General features: G+C 39.1%; 2 protein-coding genes across 18 annotated transcripts in view; one reads left to right on the top strand and one right to left on the bottom strand.

Moving 5' to 3' along the window:
* The window catches only part of wnk1a (WNK lysine deficient protein kinase 1a), a 45,178-nt gene extending 39,348 nt beyond the window's left edge, over positions 1-5,830 (bottom strand). For 3 of the 6 annotated variants that reach the window (XM_036150790.1, XM_036150788.1, XM_021307227.2), the window contains exon 1: positions 1,403-2,191. In XM_036150790.1, the coding sequence (XP_036006683.1) occupies positions 1,403-2,191 (789 nt within the window). Of the gene's footprint in view, positions 1-1,402; positions 2,649-4,977; positions 5,119-5,298; positions 5,447-5,742 lie in introns of those variants that run through there. The other 3 variants (XM_036150771.1, XM_036150775.1, XM_036150782.1) reach the window with 3 other exon arrangements.
* Positions 5,831-13,211: 7,381 nt separating this feature from the next.
* Positions 13,212-21,417, top strand: part of LOC105938207 (ELKS/Rab6-interacting/CAST family member 1) — a 33,292-nt gene continuing 25,086 nt past the window's right edge. For 11 of the 12 annotated variants that reach the window (XM_036150732.1, XM_036150763.1, XM_036150717.1 and 8 more), the window contains exons 1-3: positions 13,212-13,403; positions 16,413-17,177; positions 17,989-18,177. In XM_036150732.1, coding sequence (XP_036006625.1) covers positions 16,629-17,177; positions 17,989-18,177 — 738 coding nt within the window. In that variant the 5' untranslated portion in view covers positions 13,212-13,403; positions 16,413-16,628. Of the gene's footprint in view, positions 13,419-16,412; positions 17,178-17,988; positions 18,178-21,417 lie in introns of all 12 variants that reach the window. The other variant, XM_036150714.1, reaches the window with a different exon arrangement.

Raw genomic sequence — 21,417 nt, 5'->3', positions numbered from 1 at the left:
GAAATAATGGTAATGCTTATCGTTTTATCAGAAGGACAACTGCGGAGGCTGGGGCTCAGGTAACAATGTGGAAGGAAATTATTCTGGCCACAGGATATGACAGTTCCAAGACAATTTTAAACTAAAGCCTTTTTTTCTTTTTTTTTTACACTGGCCAGAAAAAACAAACAAAAGAACATCTATCTGGAGAGAAATCGGAAGTGAGTAAATTGCTATAAACTTAAAAATAAAGTCCCAAATGCTTCTCTTATAGTCAAGTATGCCAAATGGATAAGACGCACAGGGCTGCGATCATGTGTACAGCACCTTTTTTTTTTTTTTTTTTTTTAACAGAAACACTATTATTGACGGTTTACATCTCCCACAGTGGCTTTAAAGCTGACAGCAAAAAAATGTATGAAGAAAACAAGAAGAGCTGGATCGGTTTTAACCAATATCCACTGTGTTACTGTTCTACTCAGTCAAAAAGATTAAGAATCAACCTATTCGTCCAACAACAGGGTTTATGCAAGTTTCCATGAGTGATATTTAAGATTTTTTTAGGACTCTTTTAAGACCCTTATGAGTTCAATTTAAGAACTATGTGATCTACACAAAACAGTTCACCTACCTGATAACCTACGCCTACCATGCCTCATTCTTGAAATAAGTTAAATCTAAATTTATCCAATGAAATGGTGTTGTTAGGTCCTGGCATGTGAGTTATCTAGCTTCAACACTTTCAGTCACAGTTTGCGTCAGAACAGCTATTGCCGGTGGACTTGTCAACAACTAAATCCCCGCTTTCAAGAAAAAAAATAACATTGTAAAGTATACACTTAATTTCTGGCAGGGAAATGGGTTTTAAATACCAAACAAGACTGTTCTCATTTGCTCTCCAAAGAGAAACTATAACACACAAGTTTTGGGAGAAGAATTGCTTTCAATAGTTTATAAGAAATTTTAAATGTTTGGCCTTAAAGTCCCTTTGGGATGGAACAACTGTTTTAGACTTGAATTGAATTAATTCAATAGTATTTTGTCATCACAATATCACCGTGTGCAATAATCCAATTTTATTCCATGTCATCCTGTTGGATGGAGCATCCCGACTGCAGACGCTCACAGCTGACTCATAACAGCACCTCAGATGCTAAAGTCCAAATGACAGATGAGAAGGATTTATTGCAACTGACCTATGGTGTCATCTTTTGGTGAACAAGAGTAAATTCTTGATGAACGACAGTAAGTTTTGTTCCAAAAATAGCACAAATTCACAACAAAGATCCTTTGCGCGGAGGAAAAAAAAACCAACATCTTTGAACGAGCATGCATTAGGCGACATATCTACCGTCAATGTATTGAACCGACATGTATACCATTATGAAAACCAAAAAACAGCAAGAGTTCAACTTCTGCCTACCTGCAACTCACACCAGGCCACCTCCACCGTGGTGTCGGTGTCCAAGCCTTTGTAGACGGTCTTGAAGGAACCACGTCCGATTTCGATGTCAAACTTCAGGAACCGTCCGTCCGGCGACGTTCCCACCGCTTTGGTTTCTGCCTCCTCGATGTCGTCCTGCACTCGTTTCTCGGCTTCTCTCAACTCTGCCTCGGCTCGTGCTCTGGCAGAGTCCTTATCTTCCTCCTCCCCCTCGTTCTCAGGAGAAACCTTCGCCTCGGCGGCGCTCTCGGGTTCTCTGTGACTCGGTAAACGTGCCTCTAAACGCGGCGCGGCGCGAGCCTCTACCGACGCCTCTCCGTCTCTGACCTCTTGCGCGACAGTAGACTGTTGCGTCGAGAACGAGACGTCCGCCTTGGCGCTCTCAATCGCTTTTTCCTGCTGGTTTTCCCTACCGCTTTCAGAAGACTGCTCGCTTTGATCGTTTCTTGCTTCGGCCTTCGGCGAGGGAGCAGCGGCCGCCTTGGGCTCCGGAGGGACTGGTTCCTGCGTCGGAAGCTGTGGCGGTACTGGGACGGGGATCTTGCTGGGTAGCGGCAGGGCCAGCGCCGTGGCGTTGGAATCGCTGATGACGCTTCGGCGTAAGAATCGGTGCTCGGGGTTGCAGCGGTCGCGCTCCATGGTGTGATGTCGGCGTCGAACCTCCACCGGCCGGGAGTCACCCATCATCGAATCTGAACTGGGGCCATTTCCACTTCTCTGCGGGGGGGCTAGGAACTTTACCATTTTGTCGTCTGGCTTTTCCGACATCCCACCACCCGGGCTTAGAAATAAGAGGGGTACAGTAAACGAAAAAATTAAAATAAGATGACTTCCATGTCTGCCATACAGGCTTGGCTAGGTGGTATTACCCTGCGCTAGTAAACAAAAGGGCTAAACTGAGATTTATCTCGTGGCGTCCCTTTGATTGCTCAAAGACTATCTTTATATATATGGGGCAGGGACTGGGGGTGTTTTATGGGAGGGGTTCTCTTGTAAATGGAAAAAGACTGAGCACCGCGGCAGAATGCAGAGTATTGATGTTGGTAGACAAGTCTCTTTAGGTCCACACCATCCATCCTGTAAGACACCGTGTGCAACTTCTTTCAAGCATAAGGAATAACTAGAGAGGACCAAGCGGGCACAGCCTCCGACAGGCACCAATCTCCCCAATGTGGGCAAAAGCAGGATTGGCAAACAGCGTGAATGCGGTCCAGTCCACTTTGACCTGCAACACAGGGAGAAAAAAAAAAAAACACAGAAGTTATGCCTAAGTAACAAACGTTATGTCAAATGTCAACAAGATTTCTAAATAGTAGCATAAGGTAGAATTTACAGTACACATACGACTTAACCTTTCTCAACCCTGAAGCTCAGAGCGACTTGAAAATGTGTCTACAAGCTTTAGGGATTGCGTCTCAAGTAGACCGCTGTACGGACATCCAGTGTAACGCTTTTATGGCAGTTATGCTATGGAGGTTTAAGGTGAAGTGATACGTATCAAAATGTTGCAAATGAACAAAAAACCTACAGAACAATGTTACAGAGTAGCAAATGTAGTGCTTTAATTCATCTGGCTAACAGTAAACCTTTAAACTATTACAACAGTTTATGAGGTAAATCAAATGATCAAATTAAGTACATCTCAGGTATTTTTTTATACTGACTGAAATGTTCTACTTTTTCTCATTTGAGGACAGATTTCATCTTACAACAATCAGATTTCTTCAGGTATTTTGAAGCGGGCGAATTTCTTTAGAAATAACACCTTTGCCCCACCCCTCCAACTGAGGGACATGCATTTTTTTTTTCTCTTTCTATACTTAGCAAAGAAGGAAACAGATTTAATTTATGTATAATCTCTTAGCTCCCAACTTTCACATTTTTGGTCCAGAGTATTACAAACAATTATCTTTTAGGTTTATGCTGGGAAAAAAACGACCATTTATACCCTTTAAAACAGTTGACGGAGCACAGTAAAGTAAAACTAGACTTGCCGAACGTTTACCCAAACATGACCTGATGTATGGGATAGATGCTGACGAAACACTTGTTATGTTACATACACGTTTTGATCAGGTTGATCACGTTTAAACTTTTTCAAAAATAGTAGGGGAAGAAATCAAATGACAACAGCTGTCAAATATAATTTCATTTATTGGGTTTAAATAGATACTTAGGTCGTGGCAGGATAAACTGTCTACATCCTTAATTTTATTGTTTTTAGGGTTGGAAAGACAACAGTTTCAATCCGGCTCATGAAATCTGCCCTTAAATGGACTGTGTGGGCGCTGCCTTTTTTTTCTCATATTTTTTGAAAGAATATATGCATATTTTGTAGTGATAAAAACAGAATAAATAGACTCTGGATCAATTTGCCCTTTGTCAGTTCTTTCCCCCTCCGCATTAACGTTCTCTCCTTTGATTCTTCCATTTCATGCCTATAAATAAGCTATTTTGTACTTTTATTTTGTAAATTGGTCAATATAAATAAAAGTATGGTCGGTATGAAACATCCCGGTATAGATGCCACGATATCATACCCAAAACAACCAGAAACAGCATAGTTACAAATACCCTAGTGAATTTTACCTGTGCCTCCTGACATTTAATTATTTCAATATTTTAGATTCAATTCAATTTTATTTATTTAGCGCTAATTGACCGCACATGTCATCCCAGGACACTTTACAAAGTCAAATTCAATCAAAGTTATCCAGACGGATTGGTCAAAAAAAGTGTCCCATCTAAGGAAACCCAGCAAATTACAGATGTATTTGATTATTAATGAAATTATTTATTTTAGTACTGGTGAAACTGCTTCTGTAAAAACAATGGGAGCGCCTCGGGGAAAATACAACAGGCAGAAAGAAGGATACAATAATGAGACCAAACTCATCTTTTCTCACATTTTCAGAAATTTAAATAACATATTTAGACCAATAAATAGAAAAGGTCAACTAATTAAAAGTAACATCCGAGTTATAGTTATGGGATTTGCTTGATTGTGGCAGTACTAAAGAACAACATAAAACAAAACCACTTCCCTCACTTTTTTGAGGCCAGAAGTGGCTGACAGAACACATTTGACAGGTAATAATCACTGACATCGGTACAGTTATGAAATAATATATTGCTTTTTTTAAGTGTTTGTGTGTGGGAGGGGTGGGTAGTAAACAGTTTGAACACAACAAAGATAAATGGCATCAATGAAACGTTTTTTGTCAATCAAACCACGACTCGTTTCAGCATAAACATCCGTTTCAGTCGGTGTTTCCGTAATAGCACAAACCCATTTACATCCTGCCCTCTGATATGGTTGTGCAAACCTGCAGTGACAATGTTGTTACATATTAATCACTTTTTTTTTTTTTTCACCCCCCCACTGTCACCGCTGCAGTCATGGCCAACGTAGGCAACCATAATGACAGAAAGAAACCGGATAAATGCTAGCCACAGTTCCATACAAATATATATACACACATTAAAAAAAAAAATCAAGACAGAAAGTATACATTTTTTTAAATACATATATAGAATATATATTCAACACATACCTATTTTTTTAGCGTTGTATTAACGACACCCGTGCCGTGTGAAACGGCCACATCGCATCAACATTACAAAGCGAAGCGGAGCAACGGCTCTTTGTTAGCAGCTAGCTCGAAGCTAGTTAGCCGGCGTCGGCTAATCCCTCAACAGGGAAACGACAACCAACGATGACTAATTTGCGCGTTGCGTCTTTATTCGGTTCCGTTCAACGCCATAAAAAAAAAAACAGCCCATCGGCCATCTCCGAAGCTGAATCCACCTCAAAAGCCATTTATAAAGCCGCTATCACACACAGAAAAAAAAAAAAGAACAGGTCACAAGTTTACCGTATCGAGGTCCTGTTTCCATCCCGGAGTGATTAACGCCACACCGGATACGTTCACCCGGTGTGAACGTCGGTTGAAAAGGCGGTGACTAATAGCGCCACTGCTACCCCAGCAATGCAACGTTAGCTAGGCGGGTCTTGCGAATGGCCTAAAAAAAAAAAAAAAAAAAAAAAAAAAAAAAAGCTAGACCCACCTTCTTGGCAGCTCTTCATTCATTTCTACGTTATGAGAAGCTTTAACAAAGCCAGCGTTAAACTCTATTTATAGACGAAAACGCCACGATGACATATTAGCTCTGGCTTTTGAGTCTTGCTGTGCTGACAGCAAAGCCGAGCTAATGTTTTGAAGCGCTCACCTGCAACAGCGCCAGACGTCGCCGGGATCTGCAAATGGAAATTCCCATTGTGAAATAGTCTTTAGTTCGTTAAGGCAGAGCTCACTTACCCCGTTTTAAATGTAACGCGGATGTTTACATCTCCCTACGGGTCCGTTTGCATCCAAGTTGGTGGAGGATGAACGTCGTTACTGAATGCGCATTTGCAAGCTTGAGCCACATCACATTCATTGCTGCGATACACAACGTCGTTTCACTGACTTAAAGGGAAATGTTTGCTTGAAGAACAGAAAAATGGGGTTTTCTGGTTTGTGAAATTTCTTTCCTTCGTGTTGGCTGTTTCTAACAAGTAGAAACGTGAGCATGAATGAACACATAAAAAAATGTAATTTCGATTCACGCAACTAGATTTTTTGATAGCTGGATTTTAATCGATAATTTTATTTATATGTTGTTTAAATATTATATTTATATGATGTTATATATAATTTTATATAGTAAAAATTAGATAATGTTTGCTGACTGGATTTTTTATCAAAAATAATTTCAAATTTGGTTTAAGTATCTTTTCGCATTTAAAATAGAAATATAAAATCTTTTACAGAGAGATGCATATTTTATTATATTATATTATATTATATTATATTATATTATATTATATTATATTATATTATATTATATTATATTATCCAAACCTACTAACTCTGGCTCCATGCCATTTCCTGCCCAGGATTTCTTACATCGGGCACACAAAATGATAAAAATATATATATATATATTTGTTCTTGTTCTTGTTCATGTATTTTATTTTTTATTTTTTTATTTTGTTGTTGTATATTTGAATTATAGTTTAAAAAAATTGCATTGTTTGTGCATTTTTTAGGCGTACCGAAGAAACAGCGCCTCCTACCGTCAGCAGACATGATGGTTGCAGAATTAAACATTTATTTAGGCAGTTATATTATTTTTTAGATAACATATAAAGGCAGTTTAAGATATAAGGGATGTTTGCAGCTACTTAGGGGCAATGGCCTCCCCACTAAGCTTCACATCCTGGAAATAGTTATTGAGAAACTACTTTAATTCTGACATGTATTCGCAAATCTCTTCATCCTAACTGTAGAAGATAAGATTAATTACCTAAAATTGTGCTAACTACTGCAAAAATACCAGACCCCAAAATGTATTTAATTCCCTTTATCAGAAGCTTAGAAATAAGGGACTATCTAAACCAAATATTTTAACCAGATATGAAGCATTGTGTGATTTAATGAAAAGTGGACATCCACAATAACATTTTGCTTTTTGGATATACAGAGAAACGTGTGCTCCAGGTCAATGGTCCACTGCTCTTGTTCTCTAATCAGATACACCACTGGGATGTTTGTTTATTGGAAATCAATACATTTTATTGCAGTTCCTGAAGATCCAATATGTGTAACTAAAAAAGGAAAAATGGGAACGGAGTTATGACATGATTTAATTGATCATTTAGGTAAGTGAATATTTAAAATAACCTTGAATGTTCATGTGTTATGAGGTTGGTTCTTAGCATAATTTCAGACATTTATAATAACCTACTTGGTAAATTGTGACTTTAATAACTCATTTTCTAATAAACTAATTTCAGTCACATTTATTTGATTGATTTGTTTATAGTGCTTACAGATGTGAGCACTGCCCCCTGGTGGCAAAGCTTCTCTGCCTCTGAAAAATGATTCTTGAGAAAAAGATACACTAAGCAATGAGAACAGTCCAATGTGGTAATTAAATAAAACTGTACATAGGTTCAAAATTATTCCTTGAATTGAGAATCTATTACATGTTAAGACCATAAATATTTACAGTATTCATAACATTATATCATAGTTCCTGTGCCATGTGCACAATGAAGTGGTTATTTAAATAAGGAAATAATTATGCATATTTTTTGTAAATAATAGTTTTACTTAGTAATGCAGATTTAAAAAAAACAAAACAATTATTTAACAGATAATTTAATTATTCACAATTTTACTTATTGCAAGATACAGATAAGTGGATCACTATTTATTCAAGTATTTATTTACTTATAAAAAATATTTTCCTCTGAAAGATTTTGTATTAGTGAAGGAGCTAACATTGCTAGATTTATTGGCAGAGGTTTTGACTTCGACTTGATGACTTGACTTATTCAGACTTAGGACACAGATTTAATGATTTGAGAGTCGAATCAAGAAGAAGAATCAAGAGTCTTTATCATGTCACCATAGTGACATTTTGGTGAGACAACAGTATAACACACAGAAACAAATCAAAGACATCCATGAAAAAACAAAGAATGAGCATCTATAGAAAAGACCCTTTAAAAACAATTGGTCATAATAGAAAAGACCCTCAACTCGCCTTTGGCTTGAATACTAATGACTTGTGACTTTACAGAGACTTCAACATCTTTACTTGAAATGACTTGATGCTCTTCATAAAGTGTATAAACATTAATTAATAATGACAGCCATAGTAAAATACTGATTCCAAAATTTGTTTCCTCACCTCATTAACATTTCAAAGATAGCTCATTATGATTTATTAATTAGTTTAATTATTTCCTATATTAATATTATTATATATGCACACTTTAATTCAATTAATTTATCTTGAATTTATTTTTAAATAATCATGTTAACTACTACATATTTATATACATAGTTTGTATTTCTCTTTTGGATTTTTGCACTGTTGACTAATGATGTTGGGAGAGAATTTAAATCAAATGTCAACTGCCTTTTAATTTAAATAACTGGCTGCTCAATTAAAAGTCACTTTCAACTAAAGAACCAGAAAATACCTCGCTTATGTATTCTGCTCTCTTTGATCTCATGCAGACAGATGTGAACCCGTTGAAGGTGTGTTCAGAATGTGTCAAAGTCCAGTAGTTTATGTTGCCAGTATAGGAGGCCTAGAACCTTCAGCATTTCATGTTGGAAGCAGTTTAAATGTCCAAAAAGCCAACAACAGACATCACATGACATCTATCTATCTATCTATCTATCTATCTATCTATCTATCTATAGATATAGATAGATAGATATGGATATATAGATATATCTATATCTATCTATCTATCTATCTATCTATCTATCTATCTATCTATCTATATATATATATATATATATATATATATATATATATATATATATATATTGCTTTACAATACCTTTGCTTATCTTGTTTACTCCTTCTCTGGATAAGTAAATGCTTATTTGCAGGTTTAAATGAAAGTCTAACAACAATCTGTGGAAATATGCACATTGAACATATTTTACAGCCTTTGAGTTTTACCTGAACAACCAGATCATGGACATAAACATTGCAACTGTTGGGAAAATATTGACCAGTACAGTTTACACAGCGTCTCTCAAATGAAAACAACTGAGATGTGCAAAAAAACAGGATGCAGCTTGTCAGTGGGCATATGGGCCTCAGGGGATTAAAAGCGCCAATGTGTTTGTGTTTTCTGTTTATCAGCCGGTCAAAAGAGCTTTGCTAAAAACTGAGCTGTGCTAGATAATACAAAATATTAACTGTTCCTCCTTTTTAAAAAAAAACAAAACAAAAAAAATGCATATAGCAGGTAGCATATCTGCCAACAGGTGTGTATCCTGCACACAATCGAAAATACTTATTTTTTCCCCAGGTACACACAGACACATTCAGAGCAATCCAGCTTGGATCTGATCGCTCAGACAACAACACCAAATATATATAAAAAAACAGGCAGCCGCAAAAATACACACAAAATTAGAGAACCATCATAAAGGTTTCTGTCATGATATGCAAAATGAACACTAACACTGAGAAAGGAAAGTAAATGCAAATTGAGACCAAAGTGTCCTTGAATAACCTCAGAACTAACACAGAGACATAGTCTAGAAAGCACTGGGTGTTGAAATAAAGAAGAAAATCTATTCCTTCTGCTTACAAAACCGTGCTTGTTTTTGAAATAACACTGGTGTCTAAATGTAGCAAGCATCATGCTGAGCTGTGTTGTTGGTGCCAAGATGAAGGCGTAACACCAAAGGCGCAAAAAGAAGTCCACACAACCCTGCATATGGAATGGCTCTGAATATAAATATTATGAAAGGAAAGTAATAACCACAGAAATCAGGAGTCAGATTTCAGACTGATGTCATGTCTGACTTACCCTTTAGCTACAAGTTCACTAACAGAGGGTGTCCAGCACTATCTGAACAACGCGTATCAGAAGTGGTCATGCACAAGTTACAGGAGCGTCACTATGGACACATAAGTACGTGTGGCAGCCTTCAAGTTAGGGTAAACGAGGAACCCCAGGACTTAATAATAACAATAATAATTGAACATCATTGATCTCACAATGGAGAAATTAAATTCTGCATCTTAACCTTAACCCATCCCCTTGGGGAGCAGTGGGCTGCCTGGGAGCCATCTGGGATTAAGGGTCGTGCTCAGGGACCCAGCTGGGGATATGTAGATCAAACTGGGTACTTGCAACCTTCTCAGAGCGCAAGCGCACTGCTCTAACCTCTAGGCCACCACTCCCCAAGATTTGACATTTAGGGGGACTTCAGCGTGTTGTATCTCTTTGTGCAAGTCAAATTTTTCTTGTATGGAAAAAATAACTGAGGGATGGAAATCTGACCAACAGTATGAGGTCTCGCAATAAACCTCAAAATTCAATTCAATTAAATTTCAGTTCAATTTTATTTACGTAGCGCCAATTCATGAAACATGTCATCTTGAGGCACTTTACAAAGTCAAAATCAATCATATTATACAGATTGGTCAAAAACTTCCTATATAAGGAAACCAGTTGATTGCATCAAAGTAGCATTGCAACAAGCAGCATTCACTCCTGGAGAAGCATAGAGCTACAGGGAAAGTTGTCTGCATTGTACATGGCTTTGCAGCAATCCCTCATACTGAGCAAGCATGAGGCGACAGTAGAAAGAAAAACTCCCCTTTAACGGGAAGGAAAAACCTCCAGCAGAACCGGGCTCAGTATGAACGGTCATTTGCCTCGACCGACTTGGGGTTACAGAAGAAAGAGCAGAGACACAACAAGAGAGACAAAATTAAAAACCCAACATGGCCGACATGGACCTAAAACATTCTGATATGCCTTTAAATAAACCACCTCTCACGGCACAGTAAAATCTCTTTTAGGGAACGTGTTTGTTTGACTAGTTTCATTTGAGGTGCCTAAAACACCTCCGGTTTTAATGTCGCTGAAGAGCTTATTGACGGTTCTACACATTCCAAGGACTTTATTGCAAACATGTTGCCATGCCATCAGTTGGGGTTTTACTGTATTAAGCTGTATTTGAAATATTGTGAAGATGGGTCAGTCAGAAATGTACAGGAATATACTTATTAATTGAATTTGAATAATCAGAATTCTTGTGACAGGAATATTTGTATAATTAATATTATGCCTAATGCCGTGAATTGTAATATACCTAATTTCTATATCTATTGTATGTGCTGTTTTTAAATTAACAATTTATGCTTAATTAAGCATCAACTTGACTGAATGAAACACATTTAAACAATTTTCAATATGACTGTAAATAATATTAGACAGTCAGGGGTTGATTGTGCGTTCTCAGGTCCCTCGCTACTTAGCAACTGGAAGATGTTGAAAGTTGGTTTAGTGTTATTCCTACAGCTGACTTCCAACTACTGAGGCGAATTGACCGTAGGATTTAATTCAAGGAGTTTTGATTTTCTGGATTGCGACCTCAAATGGATCGCTCCATTAGACTGCAAAAAAACTGCTACACTTAGGAGTAATACTCAAAAGCAAGATTAGTAGAACACATCACCAGTCTGTAGCAGGATCAACTAAGTCATATTGGCCGTTGTGATTCACATGTTTAAATGTCTTGTTTAAAAGTTAAACTTTTGGGAGAATTTATATCCTGGGTTTATTTTGCGAGGAGCTCCTAAAAGCACTCATCTGAAACAAATTGTTGTAAATAAATTCAAGCATTAAATTCAAATATGTCAACCATGGTGATACCAGTGCCCCCCTTGTGATTTTCCCTCACTCCCTTTTTTTATTGAAACTACTCATTTTTGATCATATCTTTTTCCTAAACTTTTTCGGTGAATTTATTACATATGATTTTCCCCCCTCCACCTCTTTTAGTCTTTCCTATTTATTTACTCCCCAATTTATTTGGAATATGTTTTTTCCCCTCATTTTTTGTTTCACTTTGAAAATGCTAATTATTGTTATTGGCCTTTTATTTCTAAAACACTGACATATTACCGCCTGTAATGTACTTTTTTTAATAGCTTTATTGATCAGAACACTAAATACATGTTCAAATAAGAGTCTTCACTTTGCATTCTTACAAAAAGAGAAATAAAATTATTATATACAGGAGGTCAAATTAACTTGTGCAAGGCAAAGGAAAAAAAATAACAGGCAATTTACATTAAACCAGTGGAAGCATGCAAACCCAATCTCTAAAAGTAGAAATACATATAAACATATGTATTTAAGGATTTAAAATAAACCATTGACAGAGATAGAAACAATTCCTTGCGTCATGTTAACTTTAGCATTTTTTTACCACCAGAAATTGTGACATGTCACTACAAATGTTTTGTATATGTCCATATTTGTCAGCTAAAAAAAAAAGATAAAGATGAATAGAAGATTTTGAGTTCGTTTTTTAAAACATATTAGTGAAGGTTTTAGATTTTTCCAGTGTTGTATAAAGTACTGAAATCTCAGAGTCAAGTAAAAGTATAGGTACCTCTCCAAAAGTCACTGACTGAAATATTACTTGAGTAAAAGTCTTAAAGTATCTGAAATATCTTGTACTTAAGTATGAAAATTACTGTAAAAATAGATGTACTCAAGTAATGTAATATAAGTAAAAAGTAAAACAAAGCAAATGCAGTTTGAATGACATTTTTTACATTTTGGTAAACTTTGAAGGTCAAATTCACTTAAAATAATATAAACAACCAAGTGCAGGAGACATTTAGACCAAGTTTAGACAGAAAATACAACCTTTTTGTAAGCTTTCAGTTTTTCTTCTTCAAGTAAGGTCAGTGCTATACAAATTGCGTGCGTCTCTCTCTCTCTCTCTCTCTCTCTCTCTCTCTCTCTCTCTCTCTCTCTCTCTCTTTTGTAATGAGTAACTAAACCAAACATTGAAAATGTATCAGAGTAAAAGTATGCAATTAAGTTAGAAAATATAGTGAAGTAAAAGTGAAAGTTATCAAAAAAATTATACTCCAAAATATACTTAAGTACAGTAGTGAAGTATTTATACTTTGTTACTATACAACACTGGATTTTTCCATTTTCATACGTGTACATGATATCTTCCCATAATCATGATAATATTGACCATGCCATATATACCCTTAGCAATCTCATTCTTACATGTTAACATCTGATATATATCAAAAGGCGCCTCTAATATACTGTATCCCTGCTGCTCTCCGGGTTCGGGGTCCACGTTCAGTCCCAGACCAACAGGCCTCGTGAGCGCGCGTTTAAAATTAAAGCGTGGCGAGTAGGGGTCTCGTGAGCGCGCGCAGGGGGCCTGACGTCACTGAGGCGCCCTGGCTCTCCTGAGCCGCTAGTGCTGCTGGCGAAAAGATGGGAAAAGCAGATAGCCGTTCATCGACAAATTAACATAAAATGCCCGTTTTTGCCGCACATGTCCGGATGTCAGAAGACCGAGAGCTCTAGCGGCGATTCGAGCTCCACCAGACACCGAAAAAAAAGGTACTTTGATACGAGGTGTGTTTTCTTTTTTTCTTCATTTTTTTTTTTTTGCCTTTTAAGCTATTGTGTTAGCGACGAAAGGGAAAAATAGAGGTCTGGCTTGACCAAGTGGGTTTTCGGGTCGGACTAAAAGCCTCCAGATGTCACGGCGAGCTAGCGTCAGGGGTGTTGCGGGAGGTACTTTTGGCCTTTCGGACGACGAGCCTGTGAATGAAGACGAGCCGAAAGCGGAGAGCGGCGTTGGGCAGAGGAGGAAAATGGATATGGTTTGATGGGTGTCTCCGGAGCAGACGCCGTGTGCTCCGTGGCGTCGTGGATCTCGCTAAATGCTTCAATTCTCCGCTAGCCCGTGACATTTTCTAACCCAGCGAAAATTTAAAACATCCAGATAGTTTTTTCCTCCCCTTACTTGCTGATATTTATAGCTAGATTAACATTTTTTTTTTTTTGCAGGGAAGTGATTTTTTTTCTTCTTCTTCCTCCATTGAACGTCCACCATGGACGATCCCCTTTTTTTCCCCCCTCCCTGTCGCTTTTTAATCTAAAGCGTCAGCATGTTGGACAACAATGTTCTGAAAATGTACATTTATGTAACAGGCGAAATATAGAGTGATTGTTTAAATTTGAACAATTTCAGGCAGAATTAGCGCCCTTAATCCCAAATAAAAGCTGAGGATTTCTCTAAATGACCACATTTCTTGCCAAACAAGCTGCTTAAACATTTAAATTGTACCATTTTACTCGCTGAAAATCCACACTAAAGACATTTCACTTATGATGTCAAAAATGACAAATAGAGGCTTGAAAAAGTATTGAAATATAAGCATTGGTTGAGTCTGAGTGACATCTAAATATGTATAATTTATGATGAAATCTTAAGTCTATTAGATGCCTGCATTATATTGAGAAAATCTCTCTTGTGGTAAACCCACATTTATGTATTTATTTCCCCCCCATCATCATCATAATGCCCCGCCCCACTTCACCAGAGCAGTAGCATCTCGGTCATTAAGATCTATATCAGGCGTTGGCCTTAAAAACGGTGAAACTTCATCCAAATAGCCACAAACACTGTTAGTAAACAGAACACTTTGACTAATATAGCCTGCCAAATATAGCATCATTTATAGTTCTGTACAATTGTCATATTGCGAGTATTTCAATCCCAATTTACTGTGCATCTTTACGTCAATTAAACCCCGAGAAGCGCTTGTTTAGTGCTTCTGAATTACATTATTATTATTATTATTATTATATGAGACATTGTACTGCTTCTGCACAGTTAAAGCACCATTAATTTGCTTAGAGGCACAGATTTTCAGAACGGTATCTTTTAGAGTGCTATGGGTTCCAGCGCCGTGTGGCAAAAACCTTATTTGGCCATTTAGAGGGACTGTCGTCGCCCTTAATGGCCCCCCATCCAGAGAGTTTAGGGACATTGGGAATGACGAAGGGCCAAAATGAGGAGAAAATGTTCGCAATGTTAATATTGCAATTGCATGTATTTTTTTTTTTTGTTATATTGTGCAGCTCTGATTTGTACCCATATAATCCGAGTCCATGAGCGTTTAGGCTTGTGGTTTCTTGCGGTACAAAGCTGCTTAAGCTCCTTTATGTACCGTTTAATGTGCGCGTCTGTACGGTAGTGACTGGTGTGAGATTCTCACACATTCTCACATATGACATATACAAACATTTGAAACAAACAAACAAAAAATTGTAGAACATAATCAATTTGCTTTAATTTTTTATTTATTTTTTAATAAATACAAAAAAAATGTTATCACTGTTTAAGTGAAATCAGCTGACAAGCAGTGCACAGCAATAATTGCTCCTTACAGCTGGAGGGAACACCGGTCACTCTGGTGTTTTCTCTGCTGTCTCATTGAAACGACTTTAAATCTATAATAAAGCACGTTCCAACCACAGAGGGACAGAAAAGGTTTGCAGTTTTAAAACCATCATCTTTTTAAAACGTTGGTACGTCTTTATACCAGTGACTGGCCCATACATAGTCCCTGGCTTAATAAAGGTTTTTGTGACATAATATTTATATAAAGAAAAGGGTTCCGGTTAGGCTTTTAAAGGGGAGTTTTCCTCTCCACTGTCGCTTCATGCTTGCTCAGTATGAGAGATTGCTGCAAAGCCATGAACAATGCAGACGACTGTCCCTGTGGCTCTACATTCTTTCAGGAGAAGTGAATGCTGCTTGTCACGACTTGATGCAATCAACTGGGTTTCCTTAGATAGGAAACTTTTGACCAATCTGTATAATCTGATTGAATTTGACATGTTTCATGAATTGGCGCTATATAAATACAACTTTATTGCATTTTCCCGGCAGATAGCAACCTATGATCTTCCGAGGTTTGACGTCCCGATTCTGGCTTGAACAGACTTTATTTTTATTTTTTCTCTCAGGATTAAAGCACGTAAGAGGGAAAATAGTGCAACAGGTTCTGCTCACGGAGAATTGATTCATCAAATCACACGTCCCCAACTTTTCTATACATTTTCTTTTTTGTTAAACTCAAAAAAGTGGATCAAAGTTGGCAAGGTTTCTCGATGCGTTTAGGGACCAAATATGTTGGATGTTCTTGGCTTTTATGTTTTTAATGAATAGGAGATAAAAAAACTGCTTTTTTTTTCAGTATTTCTTTACTATTGAGGAAATATTTTCAGATTCTGCTCCTTGCCTGATTTTAACGTCACATCTCTATATAAAGCAGATCATTTTTGAAATATGAAGATTCTGCATGATCAACGTAACCAGATTGATACAAAATATCTACCTAAATTAGCCGTATAAAGTAAGATAAATGCCGAAATACATATAGTATTCCAAGGCATGTATTAAAGGCTAAAAAGTGTCTGCTCTGCAGGATCAAGTTAAATCTGTGCAGCCTACATGCAGTGTTGACTTTTCTCAGCTGTTTTATTAAAAAAGCGCTACGTTTTACATGCAGTTGATTTGCAGTGTGTAAGAAATCGCTGTGTTGTGTTTTGCAGGTCGGCGTTGACGTTTGTAGCTTCCGGGAACGCCTGGTGACATCATCAACCCCCTAAAGTGGCGAGGAAGATACCTTCTTAATATCACCAATACGATGCACAGCGTCTGCAGCTGAAAGCCGCCGTCATCAGCGTCACTCGCCTGTTGTTCCGGCAGCGCCACGAAGCCTGAAGGCATTCGCCCGCATCTGTCCGGCCGTCTGTAGCTAGCAGAAGATGTATGGCAGCGCGCGCTCTGTTGCCAGAGCGGACGCCAAAGCCAGCGCGGGCAGGGATGGGGGCGGCGGTAGCAGTCAGGGATCCGGCCGCTCGCCACGCCTCCCTCGGTCTCCTCGCATGGGACACCGGCGCACCAACAGCACCGGCGGCAGCGGCGGAGGCCCCGGAGGAGCCGGGGGCAAAACCCTCTCCATGGAGAACATCCAGTCGCTCAACGCGGCGTACGCCACCTCCGGACCGATGTACCTGAGCGACAACGAGGTGGCGATGGCGGGGGGTGACCACGTGGCCAAAAGCGGCGTGACGGTGACGGCCACGGGGCGGCAGAGGGTGACGTACGGCTCGCGAGGGAGCGGCGGGGGAGTGGTGGCTGCCAGCACTCCCAACATCTCCACCACGGTGCCTGCTAATGCAGTGCTGCCAGCAGGCATGATGGCGGGGGACGCGCTGGCTTTCGGGGACCACCACATGGCCTCCACGGTACCCCACTCTCTAAGGCAGGCCAGGGACAACACCATACTCGACCTGCAGGCCCAACTCAAAGAGGTATTTGTGCCGAGCTCTGCAGAGTCTTTCCAGCCACAGTCGGTTGGATCCACTGAGCTATATAATACACTGGAGTGCTGATTTTGCCGAAAAACTGAAGTCACTGGCCGCCATCTTGCTCCTCCCTACTCTCACAGAATCCCATAGGATTTGGTTGCAACAACAAGCAGTTTTCTGGCTGTGTGAAAACGTTTCACAGGTAATTCTACAGTCAGTGGATGTACTAACACTATAAACTACTAGGAAATTAGGTGCTGAAATATTTTACAGGTTATTAATATTAACTATACATATTTGTATATATAAATATTTGTACATGTATATATGTATATATATGTATACATATATGTAAAGATATGTTTTTGTACATTCTTATTTATATATATATATATATATATATATATATATATATATATATATATATATATATATATATATATATATATGTATATATATATATATGTTTTATATGTATATTTAAATTAATAAAATGCAAAATATTTCAGCACATGACTTTCTCAGTACTTGATAGTTTTAGAACATAACATAAAACTAAATGGCATTTGACATCTAAAAAGTCTTAAGTCCCCCCTGAACATGAGAAAATCCTCGTTATTCGATGCTGTAGCGCACATGTTCCCTAGTTACTGGGGGGAAATAGGGAGTACCAATATGGCGGCTGGTGGCTTCAAAGCGACTCGTTCTAACAGCCGGCGATTAGCACTCCAGTGTATTATATAGCTCAGTGGTTGGATCTGGCTGGCCTTAATCGCAGAGGAAGCGGTCACCTGTTCCACTCTCGACCTTTCAGGTGCTGCGGGAGAACGAGATGCTGCGGCGAGAGGTGGAGGTGAAGGAGAGCAAGCTGAGTTCCTCCATGAATTCAATCAAAACCTTCTGGAGCCCGGAGCTGAAGAAGGAGCGAGCCCTCAGGAAGGACGAAGCGTCCAAGATCGCCGTGTGGAAGGAGCAGTATCGCGTCATTCAGGACGAAGCACAGGTGATCTCTTCCGTCTCTCTGCTCATCCAGTCCCTTTTCTCTGCATTAAATCGTCACAATTGAGCAGGGGGGTAAAAAAAAACACCACCAGAATTTCACTCTGTGTTACAGCTTTCATTCTCACGCTCCTCTCCCTTTTATATGTTAAAAAGCTGTTTTTTTGAGCGTCTAGTTAATCCTCTTCCGCGCAGCTATATGATCACGCTTTGTAGATGAAAGGGATGTAAAATGTAATGGTGCATTAGCATTATTGTATGCTGGAAGTGGTGAGCATAATAAAATGTGGCATTAACGTCTATTTGATGTGTGTTTGCTGTAGTGTCGCTAATGCAAAATATTAAAAAACAAATTAGTTGTCACAGGTGCACTTGTGTGGATTAAGGACTTTATATCTGTGCATTGTGTTAAATTCGACGTTTTTCCTCTGAGTTATGCAGGTGGGATCACACAAGGTCTATGAACACAAGCGGAATCTAGATATTTTAGAACAGGTAGCCTATTTTTTTATGTTCGGAAGGGATGTGTAGATAATTGCAGATTCAAAATCTAAAGGAGTTTTGTCTTTTTTGTCATATAAAAAGATGGTCATCCATTTTGCTAATTCTTTTGGACCAGATTCGTTTTTTTGTCTATTGTCTGCAATAGGAACAGGACTTGTCTTTTTTTTTGGCAACAGTTGCTGTATTTAGCCAATTTTAAAACATGAAATAAAAGCAGATTTTGGTGCACTAAAGTCCATATTTGAATATATTTGACTGAATAAATGTGGTCCTATTTGCAGTATGAAATTAAAGATACTTTGTACCAAACATTTTCTATTGTAAGGAAATGTTAACTTCTATGTAGCAATTTTGCTTTAATTAAGGATATATAGCCACCATCTGCATTACTCACATGTGGTGGTGTCAAATAATTGTTGGATTGCAGTTAGGGCCGCACAAAATCAATCCAGGGGCCGGAAATGGCCCCCAAGACCCCCCTCTGGGCACCACTGATATGCTTTAGTTATGGCCACTGTGTTAAATGTGACTGAAGGCAGCCGGTGGGGGTAATTTTAATCTTTTCCCACAGAAAGCGGCTGGAGTGACCCCATGTTGCTCCTCGCTGCTGGTCGGCTAGCTTGGAAACTACTCCTACACTTTTGTTTTAGCCCACGTGAATGACATTTGTCAAGATTACAGCCAGTAATGGCATGGAAATGGAAAAAGGAGCGCCACCAATCGCGCCAGACCTGTGTGTCAGCTCATCGCGCTCATTACTGGGGTTAAAAAGGCTCAAAAAGGATTATTAAAACACTATCTGGATGGACGCTTGGAGTATATAGCCGTATTTTATCATAATTAACTGGATTTTGGTCTTCTTGGTATAGGCATAAAACGTGGCTATATACCTTTTTCTAAAGGATGCCGCAGTAATTTCATGCCTGCCCATGCCTAGTATTTAATAACGCTAACTTAAAACAGTTCAAGCCTTCTTAAAAAGTAGGGATGCACGATATATATCGGACCGATAAAATATCGGTCGATATGGTGGAATTTTATATCGGCCCGATAAGTAAATTCTTACGAAAAAAAATAGCCGATAAATTAATTAAATGCGGTGGAATTTTGTTCAGGCAGAGTAGCCCCAAAGTGGGACAAGACCTGTGGATTTTGTGTTCCTTACTATCAGGATTTTTAAGGGATGCTCTTTGTATTCTAAATTGATTTGTGTCTTTTTGTTATTAAAAGCAAATTACAACTTTTTTGTGTGATGATATAAAAAAAATAACCATTTGAAGAGCCAAAACCTTTTGATTGCTGTTATAGATAAGCCAGAGCTACTAAATTTGTTTTTCATAGCACAAGCTGCAGATTATGCAAAAAATATATTCAATATGAACTAATCGGAATCGGTATCGGCCATGAAAATCAGAAAATTATCGGTTAAATTTTTTAATATCGTGCATCACTATTAAAAAGCCATTTTGTTGGAGCAACTGTGTAAATTGGGTTCCATTAACAAAGAAAAATGGTCTTTTGTTTAACTGTGATTCTTAATGGATGGGGCCGACCTCCTCCCCCGCTGACTCACAGAATAACGCTCCAGACTAATTCCCGGTTACGGCCGAGCAGCGCGGGGCTAATCAGCGGGTGCCTTAATTTAAAGATGTCCGCTTATCGAACGTCTGCCACCGCCTCCCACGCCGGCACGCACGGAGAAGCGGAGAAGCAGGAAGGCCCGCACGGTGATTATGGCTCCGGTGTAGGACTGCAGGCTCCCTTCCTGGACGGAGGCCCAGCCGAATCTGCTCTCTTGCAGTTTTACGTTTGCTTGTTATTGCAGCTATTGCCGTTTGGTTTTAGCACTCGAGTCCGCCCCTAGTCGTGCTTTGCTTCGCTGGCATCATGACAAAGCGTAACTTAGTGTTGGGATGAGTTTTATTTTCTGTCTGTGTGTGTTCTCTCCCCCCCGAAACCTGACTGTTGTCTCCCCTTCAGGCAGCGAGGGTGAGAATATGGGTGCTGAGGAGGGAAGAAGGTGTGTTTGTATCTGCCTGTGGGTATATCAGAGAGGGGGGGGGGGTGGAGTGGTTCAGTCACAGCAGTGAGTCAGCCTTAGTCACGGGGCAGAGAGGGTGATAGAAAGGGATGGTTGGTGAGGTGAGAGGAGGAGAAGGGGCGAGTGTGTGTGGAAGGTAGTGGAATAGCGCTGGTGGAGGGTGAAAGACGGATTGACAAAGGGAGGGAGAAGGGAGGGGTCTGTAGGACGGAGGGAGAAACGAAGGCAGACACTGACTTCTCTCTTTGTTCGGTCGTCTGAAAAGGAGGAGAGAAAAAAAAAAAAAAGACACTCCCAGCTGGTTCAGACCAGAGCGTAACACGGCCTCGTGTTACCGTCTCGCGGCGAGCCCTGCCAAACGCCGTGGCGTCAGATGCCGCAAACAATGCAACACTATACTGGGCTGATAGTGTTTCACCGCTCACATCCAGAAATGGAACGCCGTCCAGAGCTCAGCCAGAGACACCAATCAGTCAAGACTTTAACGATATAAGAGGCGTTTTTTCCAACACGGTACGCCGCCTCTACCTTAATGGATGAAGGATGGATGTTCCTCGTGGTCGTACGCAATGTCATTAAAACAATTGATAATTTTTCATTTAACTGAGGTTACGTTGTTTCAGTCTACTACTTTATTTATTTTTTTTAATACTTAGTTACAGATGAAAGATTGGGCTCTTAGAAAGTTTTCGCATAATC

The sequence above is a fragment of the Fundulus heteroclitus genome, chromosome 2, assembly GCF_011125445.2.
Source record: "Fundulus heteroclitus isolate FHET01 chromosome 2, MU-UCD_Fhet_4.1, whole genome shotgun sequence".
In the NCBI taxonomy this organism is placed as follows: Eukaryota; Metazoa; Chordata; class Actinopteri; order Cyprinodontiformes; family Fundulidae; genus Fundulus; species Fundulus heteroclitus.
This window is presented reverse-complemented; position numbering and strand designations above follow the sequence as displayed.